Source organism: Sipha flava, unplaced genomic scaffold, assembly GCF_003268045.1.
Source record: "Sipha flava isolate LNK unplaced genomic scaffold, YSA_version1 269_pilon_pilon, whole genome shotgun sequence".
NCBI classification, from domain to species: domain Eukaryota; kingdom Metazoa; phylum Arthropoda; class Insecta; order Hemiptera; family Aphididae; genus Sipha; species Sipha flava.
The window spans coordinates 199,467-217,049 of record NW_020272933.1 but is presented as its reverse complement, the minus strand read 5'-3'; the positions used below and the strand labels follow the sequence as shown (position 1 = coordinate 217,049).

The following is a 17,583-nucleotide window of genomic DNA, read 5'->3' as shown; positions in this document are numbered from 1 at the left end:
TTAAATTTTATTTTCGTATTTTTGTTAGTGATTATTATTGAGGACGGATCTTAATAAGTATTTTATGTTAAATTAATGTAATTAATAATTAAAAAAAAAAAATTACGAAGAATATCATACCATAAACCTAATAACAGTTGTTACGTGGTACCCAATAAAAACAGGTACCTATCGTAATGATGTTGTTGGAGTAGGATAATTGATTCAATAATTAATTTAAACACTTGTAAACACTTTAATAAATACAGATACAAATGCAGATACAGATACAAATTATAAATTTGTGCACTAACAATATCAAAGACGAAACTCAGAAGGGCTTGTACTAATAGCTGGACACGTCTGCCGTTGGTGGTGAAACGGAGCCTTTATATACTCTGTTTGATTCTGTTTTAATTGTGTTGTTTTCGGCACATGGCACTCATTAAAGTTTATGTGTGCAAAGTTATTCTTGGTACGTTTTTCCTTATTGACTCAGGAATATGCGTATTATTATTTCTTAGTAATATATGCATATTACACAGTATATTCAGTACCTATTTTTTATTCATCATTGATCGAAAGGCGTGATTGGCACTTGTCCGAAAAATGATAAAGACCTAAGAAATTATAAGGTCCGAAATTTGAAAAAGCAGTACCTACTAACTATATCGAAAATTACTAAATCCAATTAAACAATTTATATTGATAAAAGTTATACAATATCTCCCGATTTTCAAAGCGGGAAAAATACTAATAGGTTATACTGTTTTCAAAAAAAAATTTTAATTCTTTTACATTTTTTTGTTTGTATATTTTCAACAAAAATGGACCAAATTTTTAATAACTATGGTAACATATAATACATATAATTATGTATAAAATTAAATCTTGTATATGTTTTCATGGAAAGTCATTTGTTGTCATAGAAAAAAAAAATTGTTACTGCAACTGTATAATAATGGTTGGATTTTGATATCATTGTAACATTGGATACATAGTAATAATAAAATTAAGTGATAATAATTTCAAACAAATTTATTAAACATTACTAAGCCCGGACAGTGCATTATAGAAGTAACTATTTAAGTCCTTCGATAAAAACCAACTTTTGTTTAAATATCAAATCGAATTCAAATGGCATCTACATCGACTACATCGAGTTCGTTTGTTACCGAAGATCCCACTGAAAATTTGAAAAAAGAACCGTCCAAAGGCATACTAAAGCCTTCTGTCAGCTATGAGGAAAAAGAGTATGTCTCTTTAAATTAAAATAAAATTAAATTTATAATGTATATTAAAATGTAAATTTATTTAAATTTCTATATTATTCATTAGAATTTCTTATTTTGTGTGGGTAACATTTTAGTAAAAAGAAGTTGAAGTCTGCTAAATGGGATGAAATGAACATACTTAAGACTTTACATCCACCAGATAAAGATTATGGCCATATGAAAGTGGATGAACCCAAAACACCATATGAACGAGATTTTCATGAAGAGAATGATGAAATGGATGGTGGTGTAAATCCAGAAGAACTGAGTAAAAGGTAAACATTTTCAGTTTTCAGACATTAAAAAGTAAAACATATCTATTCATAAAACTCTTAGCTTATTTAAAACATTAAAATTAAACTCCAATGTGTTATAAAGAATGATCAAAAACTCTGTTCATTAATAGATTTTACCATTTCTTTTCTTGTAAATAATAATTTATTCTACATAAGTACTTTCAGTCAGGGATAGATAGGGCTGCCAAGACACCGAGATTTTCTCGGTTTGCCGCTACTTATATTATCGAAAATGGCCGATGAAAAATATTACTACTAACTCTATTATACATACACTATTGTACATACATGCAAATAAAAGTAAATAAAAATAATACTGATAATATATATTTAAATCTTGCCTAAATCTTTAAATATTCTAGTATGACTGAACAGTGGGGAAGTTCACCTTATTTACATGCATCATCACGCTAATGAAGAATAGAATAGGTTAAATTAACCGTCCTGGTGTTTATCTTGAAATTTGGGTATTATTTTTGTGTTTATTAATCCTCTGCTGTAGTTGTCATCAACCAATATAAATAATTATTATTATTATCGAATGCAGGCTTAGGTTTTTCATATAACGTATTTCCAACTAGTCACTACGTCTTTCTGTTATACAATAGTCAGTTGTACTTATGTAATATTACATACCAATCTATTAGGATTTAACATATTTTACTATAGAAGATTCTGGAGTTTCGTCGTTTAGACAAATAGGTACATTTTTGCAGTGGTGTATCCAGAATTCATTTAACTGGGATGTTTAAAATTGAGTACACTTATGTTAAGTGAGAGGCTCTGCCCTCCTTCCCTTATATTACATTAATAAATACCATGTATTTATATAAATTATTATTTAAATGAAAATGATTATATTAAGACAGTATATGTAAAATTTACAAGTTGGTTACGTTTATTCAAATTATACTATAAATAGGTTTGTAATTTGATGAAATACCATAAAATATGGCCAATGGAAGGTGTTCTAACACCTATACCACCCTTTCCCTCTCCTTAAATACCTCTCTGCATTTTTATATTATAATTAATTACATTATAATTATACATCATAATAATAGTTATTAACTATTTATATTATTGTTTTTGTAAATTGTAATATACCATTTTGATTATACGCCACATGATATTGACTGCCGCCACTCTGATTACGCCGTTTATTTTTTTAATAATAATAATTATTAAAAAGCCAGAAGCTGATTTTGCAGGGTAACGATTTTTAATTTTTTAAAAACTGAAAATTAACTAAATGTTGAGTTTCAGTTTGCGGTTTTAGAGAGAATATATTTTTTTTTTTTTTACTGAAAATGTAACATTGTTTTTAATAATATGCTCATAAAATAATTTACAATGATTGATTAATGAATAATTAAATAAAAAAAAACATTATGCAGATATCAACTTAAACATTAAAAAAAAAACAAAAAAATGAAAACATTTTCTTGCAAAAATCATAACATAATTGTGTTACTTATATTTATTATTATAATAAAGAAATATAGGTAATATTAATATTATTCATATTAATAACAATGGAATATTATTGAATTTGTACAATGATTTTATTATTGTATAAATGAAAACAAAAATGGGAAAATATGTTTTATGAATGTTCCAAATTATACCAATATATGATAACTAGAGCGCGAATTTATATGCATTTGCATACTTATTCTAGTTGGTCATTGTGTTGTTGGAACTTGGATATGATCATGTGGGCCACTATATTTTATTTATCCTGGGCTGGTCAGATCATGTTATCCGCCCCTGCTTTCAGTACAATATTTACATATAAGATTGTATATTTTATTGACAGTAAAAAAACTATGGTATAATATAGGTGTTACATATTGTGAACATATTGTTGTTATATTAAAATTAAAATGCATTAACATTTTTCAGTATTAATTATCTTGAGAATTTTCAGTTTTATATTTTTATATTATCCTACATCTGGAACGGCTAGATGTTTTCTTACATAATTTGTTCTGTTTTTAAATTTTTTAGAAAAATTACTTATTTTACATTCATATATATATATTAGTAAAAACATTAATTTTTATAAATTTTAAAATAATTATAAAGTAATAATAAATCAATTCAATTTTTGTAAATAGTTTAAATCTGGAAAAATTATAATTCAATTAATTTACTAGAATTGAAGAAGGAGGAAGGCGAAGAAGTAGTTCATTTCAATCTGAAGAAGAATCTGAAGATGAAACTTTAGAAACTAAAGGTGCGTTTAATCTTAAATTTTATACAAATTTTAGTTTTTAGTGTATGATAATTAAAATTGTTTAAATCAGTAATAAAGTCAAATATTATAATATATATTTTTAAAATTTTAGCTGCAAGAGAAGTGTTTGAAAAGAAAAGAAAAGAACATTATAATGAATTTCAGACTGCAAAAATATTGGCAAAACAAATGATGGATGATGAAGAAGATGAAAATGATAAACCAAATAACGATGCTATTTAAGTATGCTATAGTATGATTTAAAATAAATAATTTTTATTATTTGTTTTTTATTTGTTTGTTGTACAATATTGAGGAACAAACATTTTGCATAATTTGCAATTAGTTAATAAAAACCTTAAAATATCTTTCATTTAATGTATTTTAAATTTAACTAAAATTATTTTTTTGAAAATAGAAAATTGATAAAAAAAATCTACTTAATTTTAAATATTAATGCTTAAATTCGTCAAGAACAATTTTTTCTAAATCATTTATTAAATTATATGTAATAATACATATTAATTTTAATTATTTATAGAAAATAGTTATCTATCCAAAATAAAATTTAATATGTGCCTTAGATGTCATTTAAAAATTATAAGTGTTCTATGAATAGAAAAATATTTAAATGTTTTGAAAACATAATTATTTTTTAGTTATTTAATGTTAAACTGTCAAATATTAAATTAATACATAACATTTTAATTGTTGCCATTTTATTTTAATAATATTTAACTAAAATTTAATGTTAAAATATATTTATAAAACTTATTTTCAGGTTATAATTTGTTAATTTTTGGATTTGATAATATATAACTTATAAATTAAAATTTTGAATCTGGGTTTAGAACTTAATATATTTTTAAAAGTAAAAACAAATGTACACTATTATATTTATTGAATGTATAATATTATATTTAATGAATGTTAGTCATGAAGTAAAAACACTATTCAATTAAATGTTATCTCATGTATCAATGTATAATTTTAAACACATTTTTATTGATTTATACCTATTTCATGCAAGAAAATAAAAATTAATCAGACATAAAGTTTTTAGTGTTTAAATCCAATGTTTATGAAGATCAAAACATAAGTATTTATGTAAGTGATATAGAATATGGTTGTTAACAATGTTAACATTAAAGTTATTATTTGTTAAGTTCAATTAACTTTTGAAATAAAAGGAGGATTCACAAATTATTTAAATAGTTTTTTTATTTTTACAATTCATCCAAATTTATAAATTATTCTATACTTTTATGATCCTTTTAAACTAATTTTTATTAAATTTTGCATTGCTAATATATTCAGTAAACTATTAATCTAATATAAAAGTATAACAAGTAGTATTTAATTAGAACTGTAGTATTAATAACTTTAATTAACAGATTTATTTGCCTTAAAGGAATCATAAATAATGCCATTTAAATTTACTTTGGCACTGATATATGCACTCTATATTTTATAATTCATTAACTTGGTTAAAATAATAAATTTGTGATGATCTCATTCTTATTTTTAACATTCAGTTTTCTTTTTTGTGTTGAAATGTCTGTATCTAAAGGAATTATATCTCAACTTGTATTATTATTATTAAGCTCTGTTATAACTATGTTAGAAATAAGTGGTTTTAATTTCATCAGTGACAACAGTTGTCACTCCCTGAAAGTGAAACTTCTAATTGTTTGAACCAACAACTATGTGTTTAGACATAAGTGCATTATGCTGTTAGTCTATATCAGACAGTTATTATGGTTTTTTTTTGTTAATTTAATTCATTAAGCTTCATAAATAGGAGCTTTTTAATCTCTTAATTTAGAATTTTTTTTTTACTTGTAAGAAGAAAATTTAGAATTTTAATTTATAGTATTATTTTAAATTTGTAAAGTTTTCATTAATAGTTACCCATATTTTTCTTATTCTCTAAGTATATGTTCCCAAAGTTATAATTTTAATAAAAATACTTATATTTCTTAAAATACATTTAATAAACAACTTATATAATAATAACACCATCTATAGATTTACTGATTATTAGAAAGATATTTTAACTAATTATTTGTTATATGCTAGATTGTTAGAAAATAAATTAATTCAAAACTAACTCTACATTTTTATACACTGTCCCCAACAAATAAAACTAATTTAATTGTAGTGGTATTTATGTATGTTATTTTCTACCTAAAAATTATTTTTAAAAACTTGTGATACACTTTTACTACACAACTTAAGTATGTAATAAATAATTATAAAAATCAATTGTTTACAATTGTAATTCACTTCTACATGAATATTAATAGTTACATTCAATGTTTCTGTATCAATAGATTATATTAATATATTAATAATATGTTATAAATATTTATATATTCGTGTGTGTATGTGTTAATGCTTTGGATTATAGAGCAAAAAGAATTAAATGTTCTCAATAATGTAATTTATGTTAAATATTTTAAATAAGACTGTTAATGTAATGAATTATTATTAGAAAATAATAATAGCAATACCTAAAATAATTGAATAGTTGTAAAATTAAAATAAGTAAAAAATAATAATCAATGCACTTATTATAATATTTGGTCACATTTATATTGGAATTATATTTATTTTAATTAATATATACATTTATATTAATTATGTATGAATAATAATTATATATAAATTTAATATATTACCTGTGACATATTTCTTTTATTTTAATTAAATACTATGTATTTTTTTAAATATTCATAAAGAATGTTTAATTGTGCATTTATGCTATTGTATATTGATTATTGATTATTATTATATATATATAAAAAATATCTGAACAAAGGTTGGTGCAATGTTGTGTTTTCAATATTTAATCAATAACTCGACAAGAATTTTTTCCGAGGTGATGTTCAATTAATAGACTAAAGATTATATGAAAAATATCTGTATAATTTGGAAATAATCAATATTTTATGTGATTATGTGTGATATTACTTTAATTTATACAATGAATAATAATTGTTCTACTAAAATGCATATTAACGATACAAAAGGCTTATCAAATGTATCACATTTTAAATATTGTTGTATGTCTTAGAACACATACTCTTATAAAGTACTAACATATTTTATCTAATTTTACCTTATATCTAAAGTTACTTTTGTTAAAGTTGAGTACGTTTTATCGTTGGCTTTTTGCAGATTAACAGAATGTATGCTAAAAAATCAATTAGATTGTATTTTGAGACTTATCATCTAATTCCAGATAATCTATTTGGATTTTGATACGGTCTCAGTACCATGGAATGCCTTTCTAAGCTTGTTGGTCTAATTTATGATACTTTCTGCAATTGTGAGTTTCTTATGGCTGCATTTGTTGATGTGAAAAGTGCATACAACTCTAAAGTGGACAAAATCCAGTTAATGATATTTACTAGAAAATGTTACATTTATTTCCCTCCTGTTTACTCCAACAACGAGACCATTGTCCCATCTAATTCAATTACATAACTTGGACTCAATAATTTACCCAATACTTAGATAGATGCCTCATTTTAACCATCTTAAATGTACAATCTCTAAATGGTTCAATTCGCTCAAAGCATTAGCAGCTGGGGCGCTTTACCCAGCGTCAATTTTATTCGTATTTAAATCTATAATCCATTCAAATGTCGACTACGGGTCTTTTTTGTTCACATCCGCGTCCTGAACACATCGTAACAATCCGAATGCTATGTTAATCTCACTCAAGCAATTCAAATTCTTATGGCTCCTCTTCTAATGAATGGATCTTGATCGTTTCATCGTTTCACTCAGTGTATCAAACTCTTTCTTTTGGGCTATTAACTGCTTAAATTCGTCGAGTTTGAGAAAAGTTATGTGTACACAATCAAATTTACTTTCAAATTTTTCCAAATACTGCATTCTCATTGGTTCTTATGAATTAGTTTTAATAAACACTCTCTGTCATTTCGATAGGTCTTTCAATTTTTGATTGTATACTCATTTATTGATTTGTTAAAATGTGTTGATATGTAATGTGTATTTGATATGTATTGATTCGATTACACCTATATTTTTTATTATATAAATAAATTATCTATTTCGAATTTTCGCAACGGGTTTACTAGTAATAATGAAAATAATTATATTAGGACAGAATATGTAAAATCTAAAAGTTGTATACAACGTTTATTCAAATTAAGTAAGTTTGCAATTTGGTGAATACCATAAAATACAGTCAATGGGGGGTGTTTAACATCCATATTATTTTCACTTTCTTCCTTTATAGTACTGACATCAGCAGATGAAATGTTATCAGTAATTATCTGATCAATACTAAGGCTACTCGTAGCGATATCATCATCATTGATATCATCAATTTTTACATACCCAGAAAACTTCTAAATCTTGAAAATCATCATTGATTTGATATTGTGATTATAAATTTTATACTACACAACATCATTGACATAGAGCGTCTTATCCGGAAATATAAATTTATAATCCGGAGTCATTTACATTTAACTGCTTTCAAAATCAAGGGACTCGTAAATATGAGCGTATTACGCAGGAAATCGTATTAAGCGAGAGCGTCTTAAACGGATTTTATATATGTATATATTTTCGATCCGTGGAGGTTCTGTGAAAATAAGTCTTTTATGACTTGTACATTAACATAGGCGGATATTGAGGGGCTTAGCCCACCTAAAACATTTGAATAGCCACCCAAATCGAAACTTTGTTAGAAATGTTATTCGTTGTTTTTATAATTATCTATTAGTTTTTTTGAAAATCGTCTAATAAGAAATAATAAAAATCTATTTACAATAGCATTAACAATATCAATTAGTTCGGCTACTTGCGAAAGAAGTTTCAGTGCAATGAAAAAAATAAAAACTTGGCTAAAGACATCGTTCGTTCAAGATAGGTTCAGCGATCTTTCAATATTATATATCAAAAAAAGATGCATATATCAAAAAATATAAAAAGCAATGATATTTTGAATATCTTTGCTGATACAAACAGATATTTGTCATTAAAATAAAATATTATTAATTTTAAATATACGTTATTTATTGTTTTTTTAATAAAATTTAAACATATCTATATTTTTGATAGTAATAAGTTTTACTTGTGGATGGGAAGGGGGTATGGGGGAGAAGATCCTGCGGGTTATTTTACATTGAATTATTATAGCCCCCCCCCCTCAAAATTCAACCAAATGTCCGCCTATGTACATTGGTGATATTTTGAGGTGTACACGAATTCAACAATTTTATTAAAGATTGTTTAACATTAAATTTAGGATTTTCCGGAATTAAATCAGCATAAGTATTTGCTCTTATGTGATGCGAGGGTAAAAATAATGTTCTTTCAGTATGTAATTAAATTTTGTGAAAATAGTCAATCAACGTACACCATTAACCTTAAATGTAAATGTTCAGACTCGATTTTCATAGTAAATTGTTTAATCTCAGGTTGGATATAAAATAACCAAGAATTTGAGCGTGGAAGTATATTCCAAACATGTCCGTTAGTTGTTACAAATTTGATTTTACAATTGTCAGGAAGTGTTGCATCTTGGGAAGAGTGTGGTAGGTGAAAATAATGTGCTACGCATGAGTGCTAAAAGCAGACTGGTTTTATTTTTGTGACAAAGCACCAAATGGCCAAACGAGATAACCATAATATTTATATATATCATGAACATATAGCCGCTATTGTAGATAACAAATATTATAAGTTATAGGCTATAGCTGTATGTAACATCTCCCTTTTTATATATATAATCAAATTACAAATTAAGCTTACAAATTTAAAAGTATATAATAATAATTATAAATTAAGCTTAGTTAGAGATACAATATACGTGGCTTACGTATCCAACTAGGCTTCAAAACAACGTTATTATCTTTATTCCAATTATACCTGAGCTGTTTACCGGCAGGCCTTAAATGTACAATATTTCGTCGTTTATTATTACCCGTGTCATCACTAAAAACATAAAATCTAGGCTTATTATATTTATTGATGATTTTACCTGGATTCCACATTTTAGTTAGTAGATCTCTAAACAATTTTTTGACCCGGTTGAAAATCATTATTATTTTTAACTTTGGCATTTCTATCGTAATATAGTTTTGTTTTTATATTCTTATTTTCATGTACTAAATTAAAATTGTTTACTAAAGTAGGTTTTAAAGAGTTGTTTAAGATTGGAATTTTCGATCTTAAAACGCGACTCATTAAAAGTTGTGCTGGGAAAAACTTAGAGCCAATAATAGCACTGTTACGATATTCTAACAACATTAGTTGTTTATCAACTTTACCTTTATCCGATCTTTTTAGTATTGATTTCGCAATATTTGCACCTTTTTCCGCAAGTGTGTTAGATTTTGGGTATCTAGAGCTTGACGTAGTTATAACAAATTCCCAATCAGTCGCAAAATTCTGAAATTCGTTAGAATTAAAAGGCATATTGTCTGCCACAAGTTGCTTTGGAATCCCGTGTATCGAAAAAATAACTTTTAGTATTTTAATTATTTGACTTGAATAAATAAATAATACATTTTAGAAGATAAATAATTTAATTCAAGCCAACCGGAATAGTAATCAACTAGTACAAGGTAAGTATCTTTCCCATAATCCAAAATATCACATGCAACTTTCTCAAAAGGTAGATTAGGAACTTCTTGACATATCATAGGGTCTTTAGTATTCTCGCTCCTAAATTTATTACATACTGCACATTTACCAATATATTGCTCGATATCTTTATCTAAATCTTTCCAATAAAATAAAGAACGTGCTTTTAGTTTTACAAATTCCAAGATGAGCTTCGTGTAGTTTAAATAAAATTTTATTCTGTAACCTCATAGGGAAAAAACACACGATTATTAAGAAAAAGTAAATCGTCCTCAAATGATATTTGGTAACGCATATTAAAGTATGGTTTAAGCTCACGCGAGACCTTATTGTTCTGGTTAGGCCAGCCATTCTTGCACACGTATACTAATTGTTTTAATAAATCATCTTTAATTGTTTCGTGTACAAACTCATTTCGAATATTTGTAGACATATTAATTGAATGGACTACACCGGAGCACAGATATCTATATTATACTAGATAACGAACTACCGATGTTTTCCATTGAGAGAAGTGAAGCCCGGGGACGCAAGATTATCATACGTCCACCATGTTTTCGGTTGGCAAAACAACATTACTTTACACTATATAAAATAGTTGAACACACTAAATTATTAAATTAAACATTTTTCATTGCGTTCAATCAAAATAATATTTTATCACAGAATTGAGAATATTAATTTAAAATTGCACTATTGATTATTTATATAATGTATATAATATATATTGATTATATTATACTCGTAAGCAATGAGTATACAATAAATAAAATGACTTATTTAAATACACAAAACCAAATCACTATACTTACTATATTTAGTTTTAACTATTATATATATATATTAATTAAAATATATAAAATAAATGTTTATGTACTGATTAGAGGTCTCTATTTTACGTGTAGTTAAATTCACGGATACACGTGAAATTAAAATTCACGTACGCAATCACGTGAAATAAATTCACGTGCATTTAGGAATTTAAATACACGTGAATCCGTGAATTTAACTTCACGTGAGTCCGTGAATTTTGTTATTAAATCACGCGTTTATTATTACATTTAAAACTTTATTTTCAATACATTAAATATCTTCCAATGACTTCCTACTTTTTACATGACAATTGGCAGTGATCGGTTAACAATTATTTATTATGAAAAGAACATCCACGGAAAACTAATATTTTAGAATACAGTTTTTTGACAAATGTTTATTATTTGAAACTTAATAACATTTTACATACATACAAAAATAATTGAACAATTATGGATAGCATTAAAATTTATAACAATAAGAACATGTTTTACATTTTATTTATTTATTAATTTTGGACAATAAGCTCAATTTTTTCACGTGCATAATTTACTCGTATAATATAATATATATGTTATAGTTTAATAAATCCTAACCGATAACAGATATCCATGTGTATGTATTTGTGTTATAAATTATAATTAGAATATTATACCTATAAATACTACATGTTATGTGAAATTAAATAACAATAATTTGTAAAAAATAAACATAATAATTTTCATTCTAATAGTTTTAAAGGCGATGGACCTTCAAAGCCCGGAATAAGCCAAAAAAAAAAAAAAAAATGAATTCAGTAAATATTGTTTCAAGCACACGTTAAATAAATATCTGTGATTTACTAATTAATGACACGTGAATTAAATACACGGATTTTTAAATTTAAGTACACGTAAACAAAAAACACGTGATCACGTGAATCTTAATTCACGTTCAAATTCGAGAGCTCTAGTACTGATATACTGTAGTAGGGTTTGTTTTCCAAGTTTGGATACTAACCTTAGCACAATTGATTGAAAAACCTGAGTTGGCCTGATGTTCGAGGGATTTACTGGACTCCAGATTGCTATTCCATAAGACCAGATTGGTCTTATGATTGACTTATATATAATATGTTTGTTTTGGAGTGTTATTTTGGAGTTTAGGAGTGGTCGGAGGAGGTGAAATCTGTTCGATGATTTTCTTTTTTCTTTTTGGTGGGGGCCCCTAGTTAGTCTTTTATCAAGCGTTATGCCTAAGTACTTGATTTTGGTTTGGACAGGGATGGAGACGTTGTTCATAATTAATTGAGGGCACTCACAGGGAGATTGTTTTAACGTGAAAGTAACTTGTACAGACTTTTCCGTATTAATTTTTATTTTCCATTTTTTGGCCCATTCTTCAATTTTATTAGTATGAACCTGGAGTTCAGCTGAAGCTAAGATAAGATTTGGACTGGAGGAAAGAATAGCTATGTCATCAGCGTATGTTGCTAGAAGGGTGTTACTAGATTGAGGGATGTCTGCTGTGAATACATTATATAGATCAGGGGATAGATCACTACCCTGTGGAACTCTAGCATATATTGGGTGAGTAGATGAAATATCGTTTCCCTGTCATACAACAAACGAACGATTTTGTAGGTAAGATTTGATAATAAGAGATTAGGGAGCTGGCATGAAAAGTTTTAATTTGTATAGTAAGCCATCGTGCCAGATTTTATCGAATGCTTGAGCAATATTAAAAAAAAGTCCGGAACAGTATACTGAATATATATATATATATATATATATATATATATACATATATTCTTTATTTTCGAGAGCAGTTGAGATTTCATCAGTAAGACGATGAACTTGATGAATTGTTGAGTGCCTGTTTCGAAAACAAAACTGATTATTCGGTATGATATGGTTGTTTTGAAGGATGGGACGTAATCTTTTCAGGAGGGCCCTTTTGAAAAGTTTACCAAGGACTGGAAGTAAATTTATGGGACGGTATGACGAAGATAAGTGTTTAGGTTTATTTGGTTTGTATACAAGTATAATGAATGCAAATTTCCAGATTTAAGAGAAGTGGGAAAATCTTAGCATAGAATTATATATGTGGGTGAGCAATGATAAAGTTTTGAGAGACAGATTTTTCAGAATTTTGTTTGTAATGAGGTCATTTCCAGGTGCCATGCCGGGAGGTAATTTTTTAATTATATACTGAATTTCACCAGGAAAGAAGGGTTTTGCAGGTAGCGACATAGGAGCGAAGCTGATAGAAATTGTTGAATTTCAATAATTGTGTCGTTTTCGGGATCGGTGCACGAATAAGGCTGGAATGTTTCAGCTAATTGAGAATATACAGATACAGAGAATGTACAGAATATACGTTGCAATTAAAAATGTAAATGTTGAGGTGTTTTTAAATCATATTATCTATACTTCATACGTACTGAAAAAAGTGAATTGAGGAATTACTTTTAAAGCGATTTGAACAACCGTATGTAACACAAGAAACAGGCATATCTAATAAATATTAGTTACTAAATAGTGTATAATTAATATTGTGATGTGTAGGGAATAGTGTTGATACAATATTTTGCCAACCCAAAACATGGCGGACAAATGATAACATAATCAATGCGTGGTTCAAGGGATATCGGAAGTTCGTCATCTAGTATAATATAGATATCTGTGCATCGGAGACATCGATATCAACATCGTTATCTTGAGACGATATACACGCACGACTTAATGCATCTGCGATAAACATTTCTTTCCCCGGTACATGTATAAGATTAATATCATATCGTGATAATTTGACCTTAATGCACTGAAGTCTTTTAAACGGAATGCCATTTATGTTCTTTTTCATTAGCGAAACTAAAGGATGGTGATCGGTTTAAACTGTCACGCGCCTACCATAAATATAATGATGAAATACCTTACACGCAAATAAGACAGAAATTCCTTATCAACCTGTCCGTAGTTAATTTCGGTTTCAGATAAGCTTTTCGATTTAAAACAGACTGGTCTGCCTTCTTGTAACAAAACACATCCATCGGCAAATTTACTACTATCTGTCTGTATTATCACTTCTTTTGTGTTATCATAGTTTCTAAGTACAGAGGGACTAGCAATTATTGTTTTAAGTTTATTTACACACTCATTATGTATTGATGTCCATACAAACTCATTATTCTTTTTAAGAAGATCTCTTAGTGGTTAAGTCAACATTGCCAGATTAGGAATAAAATTTCCGACATAATTAACCATACCTAAGAATCTTTGTAAATCTTTTATAGTTTTTGGTATCTCATACTCGAAAATATATTTAATACGATCACTATCTAATTTCATGCCTTCATATGAAAATATATGTCCAAGATAATTAACTTTATCTACCTTATATTGAATTTTGTCTTTATTAAATTTAATATTATTTTTCATAGCCAAATCTAAAACCTGTTTTAATGCACAATCATGTTGAGCCTCAGGGTCACCAAAAATTAAAATATCATCAAGATATATAAATACATTTTCAATACCTCCAAACACTTTCATATTCCATTTTTGATATATTTCAGCTGCATTATTTATTCCAAAAGGAAGTCTATTAAAACAAAAAGTACCAAACGTGCATAATTTAGAACTCTCTAAATCTAATTTTATTTGCCAAAAACCATCTTTCAAATCAAAAACAGAAAAGACCTTTGCATTTTTCAGTTTTGACGATAAGTTTGATAATGTAGGGATTACAAAATATTCACGAATTATATTTTTATGTAGATCGCGTGAATCAAGACATAATCTCGTATTTCCATTTTTCTTTTCAACAATCATTAATCTATTTACCCACTCAGTCGGCTCATTTATTTCTCTAATTATTTTTTCTGACACTAATCGATGTAATTCACATTTCAACTTATTTTGGATATTAATAGGAACTCTATGTGGAACATTCGTAACAGGTGTTGCATTGGGCTTTAATTGTATGCTAAATTCATCGGGAAAGTTACCAAGACCTGTAAAAACCGTGCAATAATTCTCCAGTACATAATTACGACTTAATATCTAATCAACATTTTCTATTTTATTTATAAGCCCTAAATGTATACAGCTATGCAGACTTAAAATTGCCTTGCAATGATTATCAACAATTACAAAATTTAAAATATATTCTTTTTCTCTTAATTTTACTTTTAAATCAACTGTAAAATATGTATTAATATTACTATCACCATGCCCGTAAATTTATCGGTTGCCTATTAACTACTAAGTTTTTAAAAGGACAATTATTTTTAATTAAGCTAAAATCATTTAAGGTCAGTAGAATAACATCAGAGCCAGTATCTAGTTTAAAATTAATACCTTTATTTTCAACGAGAATAGTCTCAGACCAGGAAAAAGCCAAAGTATTCATTGTATATACCGTAGAACAAAAATAATTATCATTACTCAGCCCTTCAACGTTTTCAACAAATGCAATCTCAGATTTACAAACACTTTGAAAATGATTAATTTTGTTACATTTTAAACATTTTTTACCATACGCAGGACATTTGCCTTTGTCGTGCATAAAATTACAATATTTACATAATTTATCAGACCGATTACAATTATTATTCGTTTTTTTATTACTTACAGAAAAAATTACCCGTATTTTTGAAAACCTGTGGTGACTCATCCTGTTTGCTATAGACTTTTCCTTTTACCTGTCGTTGATTCTTTTGACATTGACCACGATGTCCGTTGTTACCGTTGTTCTGTTGAGCTTGATATGTACGCTTATCACCACGTACTTTTGAATGAACTACATTTACTTAATTTTGTTTTTCACCAATCTCCTTCATTTGATTGAGTTCTCTTCGTTGAATTTCAGTAATACGAAGGGTTTCTATTGCAGCTTCAAGAGTAACATCAGCTTGCTTAATTAACTTGTCGCGAGTCTCGCTATCCTTCGTGTCAAGAACAATTTTGTCATGTAAAATTTCTTCATGAGATTTAAATTCACAATCTTTTATCAAATCACGACACGCTGACAGGAACTCCTTTATAGACACATTTTCTTTTTGAAACCGTTTATAAAATATATACCTGGAGTGTAGAATATTTTTTTTTTTGGTTTGCAATAATTTTGAAATGCGGTTAGCACTTGATCAATTTTCTTATTGTCTTCGACGTTTTCAAACTTGAGAGTGTTATACCTCTCTAGGCCCTCTTTACCAAAAAGGTTAAGAAAAATGGCCACCTGACGTTTGTTAGACGCTGTCATTAGACCAGCCGCCTCAATGTAAATCTCGAACGCTTCATGAAAAACGCGCCAATTTTCTGACAAATTACTCGTTAAAACCAACGCATCTGGTTTATTGTACTCCATGGTTCAACAACAATTCAAAATTCAAATACACAATACACAATTTTCAGATCCTTCTAGACTGCGCCATGTTGCATCGTGGGAGGAGTGTGGTAGGTGAAAATAATGTGCTACGCATGAGTGCTAAAAGCAAACGGGTTTTATTTTTGTGTCAAAACACCAAATGGCCAAACGAGATAACCAAAATCTTCTGTATATATGTATATTTTGTTTATTGTACTCTGTTTTTTACGTAATTTACCTTTTTTGCTATATGACAGTAAAAATAATGAAAATTGGGATATTAATAACAGAATATTGATATTCACAACAAATGAAAATTTAAATATACTGAATGTCTCCGAAATATGGTTCGCAGATGGAACGTTTAAATCTGTACCCAATATATTTTATCAGCTGTATACTATTCATGGTAACATTGACTGCACTGTATATCCACTTATATATATATATTAATGTGTAATAAAAACGAAAATAGTTATTCCGAAGTACTAAATCAAATTAATATACTCAAATCAAATTTACGACCAAAAGCTATTGTGATAGATTTCGAACAAGCATTTATAAAATCATTTAAAGAATTATATACTGATGTTAAAATACATGGATGTTTTTTTCATTTTACCCAGTGCTTATGGCGAAAATTGCAATCGTGTGGATTAAAGAACAGGTATTCCACAGACGCAATATTTGCCCACGAAATAAAAAAATTATCGGCTCTTGCTTTTGTACCTGTTGATAATGTTATTTCTGCATTTGAAGAACTAATTAACTCCAACTACTACGTAGACAATGAAGAAGAATTACGAACATTTGTTGATTATTTTGAGGACACGTGGATTGGGAGACCAACACGTGGTGGTAGGTGAAGAGCGTCTACTTTTCCAATTAAAATATGGAATATGTTTGATTCTGTAACGGAAGACTCTCCTAGGACAAATAATGCAGTAGAAGGATGGCACAGAGCGTTTAATTCTGCACTTGCAGCTAACCATGTAACAGTGTGGAA

At 27.5% G+C, this 17,583-nt stretch overlaps 2 protein-coding genes across 2 annotated transcripts; both read left to right on the top strand.

The window, feature by feature from the left end:
- Window positions 1-986: 986 nt before the first annotated feature.
- LOC112685198 (protein phosphatase inhibitor 2-like) lies at window positions 987-4,146 on the top strand. The gene is made up of 4 exons (XM_025557018.1): window positions 987-1,232; window positions 1,349-1,528; window positions 3,709-3,788; window positions 3,901-4,146. The coding sequence occupies exons 1-4, from the start codon at window positions 1,117-1,119 to the stop codon at window positions 4,029-4,031; spliced, it is 507 nt and encodes a 168-aa protein (XP_025412803.1). The 5' UTR covers window positions 987-1,116; the 3' UTR covers window positions 4,032-4,146.
- Window positions 4,147-17,029: 12,883 nt separating this feature from the next.
- On the top strand, window positions 17,030-17,443 carry LOC112685215. The gene has a single exon (XM_025557038.1). It carries the CDS (start codon window positions 17,030-17,032, stop codon window positions 17,441-17,443), a length of 414 nt encoding a protein of 137 aa, XP_025412823.1.
- Window positions 17,444-17,583: the final 140 nt, after the last annotated feature.

What these genes read in the sequence shown, in the direction of transcription:
- LOC112685198 (XM_025557018.1), top strand. Translation starts at nt 1,117, where the DNA reads ATGGCATCTACATCGACTACATCGAGTTCGTTTGTTACCGAAGATCCC. An exon ending in CCAGAAGAACTGAGTAAAAG is followed by an intron (nt 1,529 to 3,708) that starts GTAAACATTTTC and finishes TTAATTTACTAG; the next exon opens with AATTGAAGAAGGAGGAAGGC. An exon ending in TGAAACTTTAGAAACTAAAG is followed by an intron (nt 3,789 to 3,900) that starts GTGCGTTTAATC and finishes TTAAAATTTTAG; the next exon opens with CTGCAAGAGAAGTGTTTGAA.
- LOC112685215 (XM_025557038.1), top strand. Translation starts at nt 17,030, where the DNA reads ATGTGTAATAAAAACGAAAATAGTTATTCCGAAGTACTAAATCAAATT.